General features: G+C 43.9%; 2 protein-coding genes across 8 annotated transcripts in view; one reads left to right on the top strand and one right to left on the bottom strand.

Moving 5' to 3' along the window:
* The window catches only part of APIP (APAF1 interacting protein), a 39,658-nt gene extending 28,158 nt beyond the window's left edge, over window positions 1–11,500 (bottom strand). For all 4 annotated transcript variants that reach the window (XM_015114542.3, XM_015114544.3, XM_015114543.3 and 1 more), the window contains exon 1: window positions 11,339–11,500. In XM_015114542.3, the coding sequence (XP_014970028.2) occupies window positions 11,339–11,351 (13 nt within the window). In that variant the 5' untranslated portion in view covers window positions 11,352–11,500. The remainder of the gene's footprint in view (window positions 1–11,338) is intronic.
* A 216-nt stretch (window positions 11,501–11,716) lies between these two features.
* Window positions 11,717–12,021, top strand: part of PDHX (pyruvate dehydrogenase complex component X) — an 83,972-nt gene continuing 83,667 nt past the window's right edge. For all 4 annotated transcript variants that reach the window (XR_003722578.2, XM_028833522.2, XM_015114539.3 and 1 more), the window contains exon 1: window positions 11,717–11,914. Coding sequence is in view for 3 of the 4 variants with exons in the window: in XM_028833522.2 (XP_028689355.2) it covers window positions 11,755–11,914 (160 nt within the window). In the remaining variant the exon portion in view is untranslated. The remainder of the gene's footprint in view (window positions 11,915–12,021) is intronic.

The following is a 12,021-nucleotide window of genomic DNA, read 5'->3' as shown; positions in this document are numbered from 1 at the left end:
TCTTAAGCTGAAAATCACAAAAGATAAGTAACTGAATGAAAATTACTCATCTTAGTCTCACCCCTACCTCACCAAATACTTCTTGTCGTTTCCTCCTCTCCTTTTGAGATTCGCTGCCAAATATTATAACTTCTTTTTGATGGAAATTATTTACTATGCCACTCCTGCAGGACTGTTTTACTCACTCTACTATTTGGAGTAGGACTATATGCTGTAGCACCCTCAGGGTGGAATATCAGACAGAGAATCTCAATTACTGTAGCATTCTGCTTAATTATTATCCTCATAGCAGGAATAACAGTTACGAAAAGGAAGTAAATACGAGCATTTTACTATCACTTAGTCCGTTAGGACTCTTTATCGGACTTAGTAATACATCACACCCTTTAGCTCCTGCAATACCTGCCATGGTCCACCTGTACATCAAGACTAATGATTGGGTCCATCCTAAGTGGTTTGCTCAGTTCAGTGACGCTAAAGAAACTTACAATGACCAGCAATTCACCGTCTTAGGATTCCCTTTATTGGCTTCACTTTTACCCTTAAAGACCTACCAGGCATAAATTGGACATGGTATGGGGGCAACACTCTGCTCCCAGTGCCGGAGAACACTCTGCCCAAAGATAAGCTTCACATCCTCAGCTGGGACAAAGCCCAGTAATAGCAAATGCCTCCCTCTGCTTTAAAAGCAGCGAGGAAGGAACATGCTTGGGAGATCTCAGATATTTTAACATCACACTTGTAATTGCTGATAGTTCAAATATTTACGGAGGAGAGTGCAACAAGCGTGATCTAAAAGGATCAGAAGCCCTAGTTGGGGGGCTTTCAGAATCTAGCCTCTCATTCTGGTTGGAAGTCCCGATGGGAATGGCAGGCTCTAAGTAACCACCTTGACTATAATGTAAACATGGGCCTTTCCGAATATGCCCCCTTATGGAATTCCAGGCCCTTGTATGATGTTTGCTAATAGTAACAGCTTACACATCTGTGGCGAACTGGAGGCATCTGGACTGACAGCCCCTGCCACAGGATCATCTGTGATATTGGCCAGGGCATATTATGTCTTTAATTCTTCGAAACTCCATTTGTCAGTTGGACGCTTCTCACTTGGCATGTCAAATTCCAAATGGCATCGTAAATATCATAACTATGGATATCCTCATCCCAAGGATGCCCCTATTATATGTAAAGAAGGGAAACTTCTATGATACAAGAAAAATCTGCTGGTGTCTCTCACAAGCCACAACTTAGAACCGTCCCTTCAAGGAACAGCACTTTTTTTTGTTTGTTTGTTTTTTGTGGCTCCTGGATATATTTAATCCTCCCAAGGCACTGGAAGGAAACTTATACTATAGTAGCACTAGTTCCTGACTTATTATTTTTAAATTCTACAAAGATGGCAGCATCATCTGGGGTTATCCCTAACTTAGGCTCTTTTCTAGAGACTACACTACATTGAATATGCTGGACAAAGAGATCTATCATTTCTATGCCCTCATAGGGAGATTTAACTGAAAGAGCAGACTGGGGAGGGCATGCACAGGACTCCCATCTTAGAAAAACCATGAATGGGAAATGCTATAGCCAGAGGTCTAGTCTGGATTACGGGCATCCCTCTCCTTGAAAGATCAGTACTTAATATTTCTATTACGATGCATCAAGGGTAGAAGGCAACTGTAGGTGCCATAGAGGCACAACAGCAATCTACAGACTGTTTCACCTCAGTAGTAGCACAGGACAGGGCTTAGACGTCCTTATAGCTGAAGTAGGAGGTACCTGTGCACTTATAAATAAAACATGCTGCTTCTGGATTAACACCTCTAGTAAAGCAGAGGAAAATCTACAGGTACTTAAAGATCAAATCAAAATCATTAACAGGCTACAAGAACATGCAGGCTTCAGCCCCGGGTGCCTACAATTCCTCTTTAATGAATTCTAGTTTTCTTTATGGAATTGGTTAGCTCCTTTATTAAGCCCCCTCTTACTTATATGTCTTGTATTAATATTTGGACCTTGCATACTCAATACTATGACTCAAATCATTTCCTTTTGCCTAGAAGCAATCAAACCAAATGGTGCTGCAAACCGAACCACACACGGACATGCCACTCTTCTGAGGACCCTTAGATCAACCCCAGGAGGAGCCCTAGCTGTTGTTCCCCACTTGATGTCCCTTTTCAGCAGGAAGTAGCCAGAAAGAGTCCTTGCCCCAAACCCCCTAACAGCAGTTAGGATGGCATCTATTTAGGGAGGGAATATGACAGGAGTTATTAAGGAAAAACTGTTGGTATTTCTTATACCTGTCCTTAAGAAATCTAGCCCAAATTACCTATGCCTGCATAATTTCCTATTTCCTTATTTAGGGATATAAGTGATATTTTGATCATCTTAAAGTACAGCTAATGGGAAGACTCCTGCAGTCTTCCAACCCTTAAAACTATCAATTTGCACAGCAAATTGCAAACATTACAGAAAATGGTCTTTTATTACAGGTCTCCCCTTTCTCTTTTGTCTTTTCCAGTGCTGAGTATTACAGCAATTAGCTAGCTTCAAGCTACAGTAATAACAATGACAAGGCAGCTGCTGTTAATACATTTTCAATCCTTGAGACCCATAAAATTAAAATTTCAGAGAGAATTATCACTTAGCAGGCACCAACAGAGATATACTTGGTGAAAATGAAGTCATTTAAACTGTCCAGAAGAAAGGAACTGCCAGAACATATATTTTAACAAGAATTGACAAGGAAAGGTTTAGTTGGTATCTAGTTCTCTACTGAATGTCAATATTACTTTCCTATTATTGTTAGATCTGGTTTTCAATTGTAATAATAATTTTGAAATGTGTATCTAAAGATTGATTACAATCAACTATTTATAGTAGAGGTTATACAGTGAGGAGGAAACACATTTAACAGCATTTTATACATATCAAAATCATTAACATCTAACACGTTTTGATTCGGTACATTATTTTTCCCATTTTTCAATCTAGTTATTTTAAGGAAATCAGCCTGGCTTGTCTCTGAGATACTACTCACAGCCAACAATGGCTCTAATCCCCTCCCCCATCTTTTCTTTCAACTTAAGCAAATACAGGCATATATTCCTCAGATACATACATGTTTTCCTGAGAGACTCTCATACAAGTATAAAATAACATGCATGAAAGCTATTACTAACTCATCAATAAACGGGGAGACTAGTAAGATGTCACAACTGATTCAAAGGGAGAATTCAAAATATACATATATAAGTAACGAGGAATCCTGACTTAGCAAAATTGGACACTGTCCACGGGTTAACAATAAAATGAATCTCCATTGAACACAACTTGCATTTCCATAAACAATAATTACCTGCGTAACTGTCAGGATTCCACAACTGACAGTTGTAAAATATCATAATGATAACTCCAAACACCCCGTAAATACTCTTTTTGTTTGCTTCAAAGTCTTTCACTTATTTTCCTGACACTGGCCTCAGGAAGGGACTGAATGCAGGCACAGTAAAGATGTGTTGTACTTTCTCTCTGTCCTTGGTCTTTGTTTCATTCTGCACATTTGTTGCACTTGTCTCTCTGTGCATCTTGGTTTTCTTTACTTGAATGCCCCAGCTCTCCCTTCTACCTTCACTGCACTTAAAAACCCTCCTCCTCCTTATCAGTCAAGTGTTGACTAGAAATCAGAAGACATGGAGCCTGTTTTTAGCTTTGACCCCCACTAGCTGTGTGCCCTAAGGCAAGTCAGTGATACTTTCTGGGCATCAGTCTCCTTCTATTAATAATCTGGATCAGTGATCTCCAGACTTCTGAATTAACACCAGTAGTTTGTTCTATGTGGTATTGTTTATACCTGTCTTAATGAAGGATGGTGGGAGTATATGCTGGGTAGGTGAAGAGGAGAACGGGTATTTCAGTCAGAGAGGATGCTTAGTAGCCGGAAGTGGTTATAAATTACGTTCTGCAGGATGGAGGTAAAAGGGAGGCTGAGTCTAAAGGGTCTTCCATGCTATGCACAGGGCTTTGGCCTATATTTTACGGATGACTGAAAACCACCAAGGAGTTTGAAACATAAGATATGTGATAAGAGTCTGTTTTTGAAACACTTGCACAGTGGCAGTAAAGGAAAGAGGCTGAAAGGCAGTGGCCAAGAAAGCAAAAGCTCAGCAGAGCAGGGAGGCTGCTGAAAGAGTTTAAAAAGGAAGTTGGAAGGCAGGGACTGTGAAGATGCATTTGGCAGATAAAGGACTTGGGGTGAGAAAACTGAAGGAGAGAAAGAAAGGCTTCAAAGACTCCCAAGTGTGTGCTCAGCTGAGTAGCTGAGTGGATATCATTCCCTGGGATGTGGGTCAGAAATATTACCATGTGCTGAACACTCTTCTAGGCCCTGGGAATTCAGCCATAAACTAGACCTGAATTCCCAGGACCTGACCTAAAAGAATTCACATTCTAGGGAGGAGTTTTTAAAAAGTAAACAGAAGAATACACAAGTAAATTGTAAAAAGTGCCAAGAAGGAAACAAACAAGGGATTTGGAGAAAAATGGCAGGGATCAACTTTGATTAAGGCAGTCAAGGAAGGCCTCTCTGAGCAGGTGGCATTTAATCTAGGACCTAAAAGACATGATCTAAGCCAGTGTGTGATGAATGACTATGTGTGCGTGTGAAAGGTTTTGTGCTGGGAGAGGCAAGTACTCCAGGCAGAGGAAACAGCAAGTGTGAAGGCTCTGAAGTGAGTAAGTATTTCACAGGTAGAACATCAGCTGGCTGGAGCAGAAGTGAGGAAGTGCTGAGGGTGGCAGAAGATAAATTTGTAGGGGCCAGATATGGAAGGGCTTGAAAGCTGATGAGAACAGTCTTACCAGAAAGGAAATGATTCCTAATAGGAGACATGGGGAGAGGGAGAGAAATAATTATAGAAGGTGAGAGGGCTTGGAGATCCTGAGCTCTAGTGGAGGAACTGGGCTTCTTCCATTTCATGAAATAAGAGAGAGAAGCTGGGTTCACATTCCAGCAGATTGGTAGGTTTTCTGGTAGGAAGGCAAGGAAGTTCATTACCCAATGACTTCTACTGTCTTAAATATAAACAAAGTCATCAGCTGAGAGTATGGCGACAAGGGTACGAGAGGCCTGACAAGAGAATAAAGGGCATAAAACAGTCATCTTGGGGAGTGGAACGGTGAACTACTAAAGAAACAAAGAAGGGTTGTTGGGCAGCATTAAGTGCCGATCTGAGGTTGAAATCATGAAGCAAGGCCAGACAACAAAGTTGTGCAATATTCTCCAGCAATGTTCAGCTGCTCAACGCCGGCCCAAAGAAATGGGTGGCAGGGTTCATCCTGGCTAAAGGTTTGGCTAGGCCAACTCCATATGTAAATTAGGTCAACCATGACCTTAAGTAACAACTGTTTCAATAGACTAGGTGCGGAAGCAAGATCACAGTGGGCTTCACTCACTTTGATTTAGAAATAAATGAAACTTGGAGGCATGGAGTTCTAATGACTCTTTCAATAGTGTTGCTATAAAGAACGGCCAGACAGGGAAAAAGAAGGGAAAACTGGTTAATTCAGACAGTTTTCTACTACATGCTAAGGGGTAACATTAGGAGATAGGGAGAGATTAAACATATAGGAGAGCAGAGGTCTAAGAGGTCAGACTTTGTCGAGATAGAGAAGCCGGCATTAGAAAAACAGGAATGGGAGGAAAGGTAAAGATGCAGGTAAGTCTGTAATAATATTAAGAAAGTAATATTAAATGTGTAATAATACCACTGATAATAAGAATTGCTAACATTTCTTTATTGAGTGCTTATTTTGTGCCAGGCATTTTTCTAAAGACTTTATATGGACTACTTTACTTTATCCTTACAACAACCCTATTGTACTAAGAGAGATTAAGTAACTTGTCCAAGGCCACCAAGATAGCAGGTGGCAGAGCCAGAATTTGAACCCAGGCAGTCTGATTCTGGTCCTTAACCTTTACATTATACTGCATGTGGGAAGAGGAAGAAATTAAGAAGTTCACACCTAATAGCTTTCAGTTTCTTTGTGATTTTGGAGGAAAGGTCACCTTTGAAACAGGTGTGGGGTAAAGGATGAGGTGAAATGGTGAGGTTCTGGAACAGCTACTTAGGGGATTGTAAAAGGAAACTCCCCAGAAGACTGTCACATGCTACTCAGAGGCCAGCTGCAGTAGGACACCAGAATATTTGTAGAGACACTAATTCATATAGTTGAATATACCCAAAAGAGTGTATGGTAAAGGGGTAGGGGTTGGGTAGAGAAGGATATGACCATGGGAATCGGATGTTAGAGTGAGGGGGAGGTAAAGATGAACAGCATTGATGAGGTCAAGGAAAAAAAAGGGCAAGGTATTGGATGTCCTTGTGTTGCAGAAATACCAAAGAACAAATATTTGTTCAGCGTCAACAGATATAGGACACTGTGATAGTTAAGGTAAAATCAAAAAATAGAAGTAGTCCCTACCTGGTTTTTCTCTGCAACTAAGCAGAGCTCCCTAAAGGGTAGGGAATGGGTTGTTGGTATAAGCTATACCTACCACAGTGCTTTGCTCAATAAACAGTGGTTGCATTAAGATCATACCTCTTACATTTAAAAAAGTCCTATATCAGAGGTTATGGTATTTTGTAGACTGCTTCGGGCTCACAGGAAGTTGTTTATTTGGTCTACACAATGCTTAGAAAGAGTCTGAGCCTAAATTTTAAAGTCAAGAGATTTCATATAAAATCTGAGTTTCCAGTTTCCTTTAAAAAAGCAAAACTAAACAATGGGCTGATAATATTCCCACATAGCAAAAACGATCAGCGTTGTGTACTGCTGCCTCTTAAAACAGGGCATATGCTGGCCCTAGTATCTTCTTTTTGGTTTCCATCTGGCCAATCTAAAATGCCATATTCTCCATAAAGTCTTCCATGAGTCACTGTATGAAATGACCTTCCCCTCCCTGTAAACTTGCAAAATACTTTGTCATCCTCTAACAGAACTTCGTCCTTTCCCCTCATGCCCCACTGCCCATTACTCATATATATTAATTATAAATACGCATTTGCAACTGCCCAAGTTTCTGAAGAATAAGAACAACTTACTCATGTTTGCATTTTTCAGCCTGGACTTTAATATACAGTTTCTGAGTAAATGCTTTCTCTTTTAGGGAAACACTCTGTGACTTTGCTGATGCTAGAAAAAATCAGTTCAAGGGCCAGTCAGTAGGGATTTAATTTCAGAACTGTAAAGCCAGTTTAGAGATTATTGTTATAAGCTGCAGCTGACCTGAAAATAACACACTTGACGCCTGAAGAATCTTTAGAATACAAGACGAAAGTACATGAAACATAAATCACTTGGGAAAGTTACTGCAAAGGATAACAAAAATTATTGAAAGGGCTACAGAGGGAGGCAAATAATATGTGTTCAGAAAAGAGTGTTTATCAAAGACAGAATAATAAATAAATAATGCACAGGTCTTGAGAGGGAAGGTTTTGGTGAGCAAGTCTTCTAAATCTTTATCTCCAATCCAGGTCTCTCTCCTAGCTTGAAAGCAATACCCAGTGTGATGGTTAATACTGAGTGTTGACTTGATTGGATTGAAGGATACAGAGTATTGATCCTAGGTGTGTCTGTGAGGGTGCTGCCAAAGGAGGATTAACATTTGAGTCAGTGGGCTGGGAAAGGCAGACCCACCCTTAATCTGGATGGACACAATCTAATCAGCTGCTAGGGTGGCTAGAATAGAAGCAGGCAGAAAAATGTGATAAGGGAGACTGGCTTAGCCTCCCAGCCTACATCTTTCTCCCATGCATCGAACTCCAAGTTCTTCAGTTTTGGAACTCAGACTGGCTCTCCTTCCTCCTCAGCCTGCAAACGGCCTAATGTTGGACCTTGGGTTCATGTGAGTTAATGCTTAATATTTATTTATTAATGCTTAATAAACTTCCCCATATATATATATAAAATTCCATTAGTTCTGTCCCTCTAGAGAACCCTGCTTAATACACCCAGTGTATAGTACCACATGCTGAGGCTGTACCTCAAACTCAACATGTCCACAACACGCCCATGATAAACTGTTTCTTCCTCCTGTATTCTCTTTCTGGTGGACCACCAGGCCCCAATCACTAGATCAGACACCTAAAAGTCATTCTTGATTTCTTTTCTCACTACACACATCTAATCAATAACCAAGACCTTCTGATTTTACTCCCTCACTCACACCTCCAGCATCTCTTGCCTGGATTCTTGCCATGGCTTCCTAGTCTGTCTCCATGCCTCTAGTCTTTTTAACTCTAGCCAGCAATCCCCAGGCTTTCTTCAGTCGCCTTGGCTGATTATCTCATTGCCCTTCGTTTAAAAACCTAAGATTTGCTTAGCAGGTCCTTTAGGTCTGGTCCTAGTGTGTCCAGAATTGGTTCCTTCCAGTGGGTTCTTGGTCTCGCTGACTTCAAGAAGGAAGCCGTGGACCCTTGCGGTGAGTGTTACAGTTCTTAAAGATGGTGTGTCCAGAGTTTGTTCCTTCAGGTGTTCAGATGTGTCCAGAGTTTCTTCCTTCTGGTGGGTTCGCGGTCTTGCTGACTTCAGGAGTGAAGTCACAGACCTTCGCAGTGAGTGTTACAGCTCTTAAACGTGGCGTGCCCGGAGTTGTTGGTTTCTCCTGGTGGGTTCGTTGTCTTGCTGACTTCAGGAGTGAAGCTGCAGACCTTCACAGTGAGTGTTACAGCTCATAAAGGTAGTGCGGACCCAAAGAGTGAGGAGCAGCAATATTTATTGTGAAGAGCGAAAGAACAAAGCTTCCATGGCGTGGAAGGTGACCCTAACCGGTTGCAGCAAGGCGAGCTTTTAGTCCCTTATTTGGCCCCACCCACATCCTGCTGATTGGTCCATTTTACAGAGAGCTGATTGGTGCGTTTACAAACCTTTAGCTAGACGCAGAGCGCTGATTGTTGCATTTACAATCCTTTAGCTAGACAGAAAAGTTCTCCAAGTCCCCAGTCAACCCAGAAACCCAGCTGGCTTCACCTCTCAGTAGCTTTTCTCTTTAGCTTCATCTCTTCTCAAGTCTCTGGCCCCTACTTTATGTTCCAGAACACCAAACTTAATATGGGAACACACCATGTCCATAATCAGGGACAATCCTGAGATTGTGTACATGCTACTTCCCCTACGTGGAATATCTTTACTTTCATTGCATGTGGTTATGTCTTCCTGATCCTTTAGGCCTCAGTAGATACTTTCACTTTTTCCTGAGGTATTCTCTAACCCAGTCAAGTGTATACTCCTAAACTACCTTGAACTTTCCCATCTAAGTCATATTGTCATATGTCATACTATGTCATATTGTCATACCATCCTTGTCTCTTTGCTAATTTGTCTCTGCCACTATACAGCATGTTCTAGGGGAGAAGGAACCAGATGCAGCTTGCACTCTTAAATCCACAATGCCTGGCACATAGTAGGCACTCACTAAATATTTGTTGAACTAATCACTTACAGTTGAACGTTCCCCTTCCTTAAGGCCAAAGAGACTGTCTCTTTCAATTGCCCATGACCCGCTAAAACTACAAAGAAATTTTATGACTTCTTAAAACTTTTCTTATTGCTGTTTTTATGTATTTGTACAAAACCAGACAGACACAAATATCTAGAGGGGCTCATGTATTTAACTGGATATTCAAATCCAGTGTGAGCAGTGGAAGCTGTGGTAACCTGGCCAGCACCCTCGGTAAAGGCGGTGTTCACTAGCAACCGCAATCCAGATCCCAGGAAAAAATAAGGGCCCGATGTCACCATATGTTCTGAGGTTTTAAAAGAAGCTGAAATGCTTCTGGACTTTGAAATGTTGACTTGGCCGGGCATGGTGGCTTACACCTGTAATCCCAGCACTTTGGGCAGCTAAGGTGGGTGGATCACCTGAGGTAAGGAGTTGGACACCAGCCCGGCCAACATGGTGCAACCCCATCTCTACTGAAAATACAAAAATTAACTGGGCGTGGTGACATGCGCCTGTAATCCCAGCTACTTGGGAGGCTGAGGCAGAAGAATCGCTTGAACCCAGGAGGCAGAAGTTGCAGTGAGCCGAGATCATGCCATTGCACTCCAGCCTGGGCAACAAGAGCAAAACTCCGTGTCGAAAAAAAAGAAACGTTAGCTCAAATTTTTCATGAACATTGAGTTAGGCAAACGAAACATGCCTGTCCATCAAGCTGTCTGTGGGCCATGTTTGGTATGAGAATCCTAGTTTATTCTGGGGTCCCTTAAGGCTCTCTTTGATGCTCACATTACACTAAGATTTACTGATTGAGGGCATGAACACTTCTCCATACACACCTGCCTAGGAACGATCTCCAATTATCTGTCCTATCTCCAAGATCTTCTCTCTCCCATCCAACCTTGCCTATCCACCATTCTATTTTCAGAGTAGTCTTCGCTAATTTGGGGAAGTCACTTATTCAAACAAGACAGCGGTTGACAAATACTTAGCAATGAAATCTCCTGCTAGTTACTACTTTTTAATTAGGATTTTCAACCCTAAGAAAGATATACATGGGAGGAATAAGATAGGGGGAATAAGGGAGCTAATTTTGAGGGGTTTCCCTGCCTCTTAGGTGGGGTTTATCATATTGTGCTGAAACTGCTTATTCGTCTAGTTCTCCAGACCCTGGGCCATTTGTCTTATGTACCGCCATCTCTGAGCGCGGAGAAGGTGCTCCATAAAACTGTTGGTTTGTGTAAATGACCGAAAACTACATGCAGAGTGAGGGTGGATTTCCCTTTGACTTCGGCTTAAGGAAGAATCGTTCCCATGATCATCCCACAATTCATCTAAAGGGAGATAGGCAAGGAGCAACTGTTCAAAGGCAAAGCGCTGGCAGCCGAGGCACAGCTCCGGTTCGGCAAATGTCTCCCGAGTGCCAAAAGTCTCCCCAAACGCCCAACTGGTCAGGGCGCAGAAAAGAAGCTCGGGGAGCGCGGTCTTCGCCCCAGCTCCACTTCGGAGCTTCACGATTCCTTCTCTGGCCTGTCTTCCTGATAAATACTCGCTGAGGTCACCCAAACGCTATTCTCTCTGCGTTATTTGCTTCTTTCCAATGTTTGGCGCCCAGCTCCCGTCGTCGGAGCGCCCCGCCCGGGACCACTGATCGCCTGGGGCCGCAGCCTTGTTTCCCAACGCGAAGGCCGCGGTGCTCCAGGGTCGCAAACTGCCCGGCCCGAAGCCCCGCCCCGCAGCCAAACGCCCGGCCCGCGACCCCGCGCCCAGCTCCCGCCGCCAGGTTCCGTCTGGGCCTCTACTCCTGGGAATAACCGGTACTGGTGACCCCGCCCCTACCTGCGCGCCGCATCTCCGGGAACAACAGTCTCCCTCCGGAGCGTCACAGCCAGACATGGCCTAGACCAGGGACCCACGCGGCCTCCAATCTCCGCACCACTTTACTCGCGGCGCTCAGCCTAGGTTGAGGCAGCAAGGCCGCAAATGCAATCAGGCGGCGCTGAGGGCAGCCCGGGGGCGGGGCGAACATGGTGGGCGGGGTCTGGTAAGGCCCCTCCGGCTGGGCTATCCAGCAGCGCACCTGACTGCCCGGGAGGCGTGGCCAACGCGGTTGGAGGCGGGACTAGGAGGGCTTCAAGTCTGAGAGACCTAAAGGCACCTCGATCGTCTGGGGGTGTGGCCAACCATGTGGGAGGCGGGGCCTTGATGCTGGACATCAGGCTGTGCTGCGGGCAGCCGGTGAGAAGGCCGTGAAGATGGCGGCCTCCTGGAGGCTAGGCTGTGATCCGCGGCTACTGCGTTATCTTGTGGGCTTCCCTGGCTGCCGAAGCATAGGACTGGTGAAGGGGGCTCTTGGGTGGTCTGTAAGCCGCGGAGCTAATTGGAGATGGTTTCACAGCACGCAGTGGCTTCGGGGTGAGTGGCCGGGGCTCGCTCAGCTTCTCTGTGTAGCTGAGTGATGGGCCTGGGACAGGGGCAGTCTTGATTGAGGACCTGCGTCTGGGTGTTGAGGTGCGCGGCCT

Source organism: Macaca mulatta, chromosome 14 (assembly GCF_049350105.2).
Source record: "Macaca mulatta isolate MMU2019108-1 chromosome 14, T2T-MMU8v2.0, whole genome shotgun sequence".
In the NCBI taxonomy this organism is placed as follows: Eukaryota; Metazoa; Chordata; class Mammalia; order Primates; family Cercopithecidae; genus Macaca; species Macaca mulatta.
The sequence above is the reverse complement of the archived record's forward strand: the minus strand, read 5'-3'. Positions and strand labels throughout refer to the sequence as shown.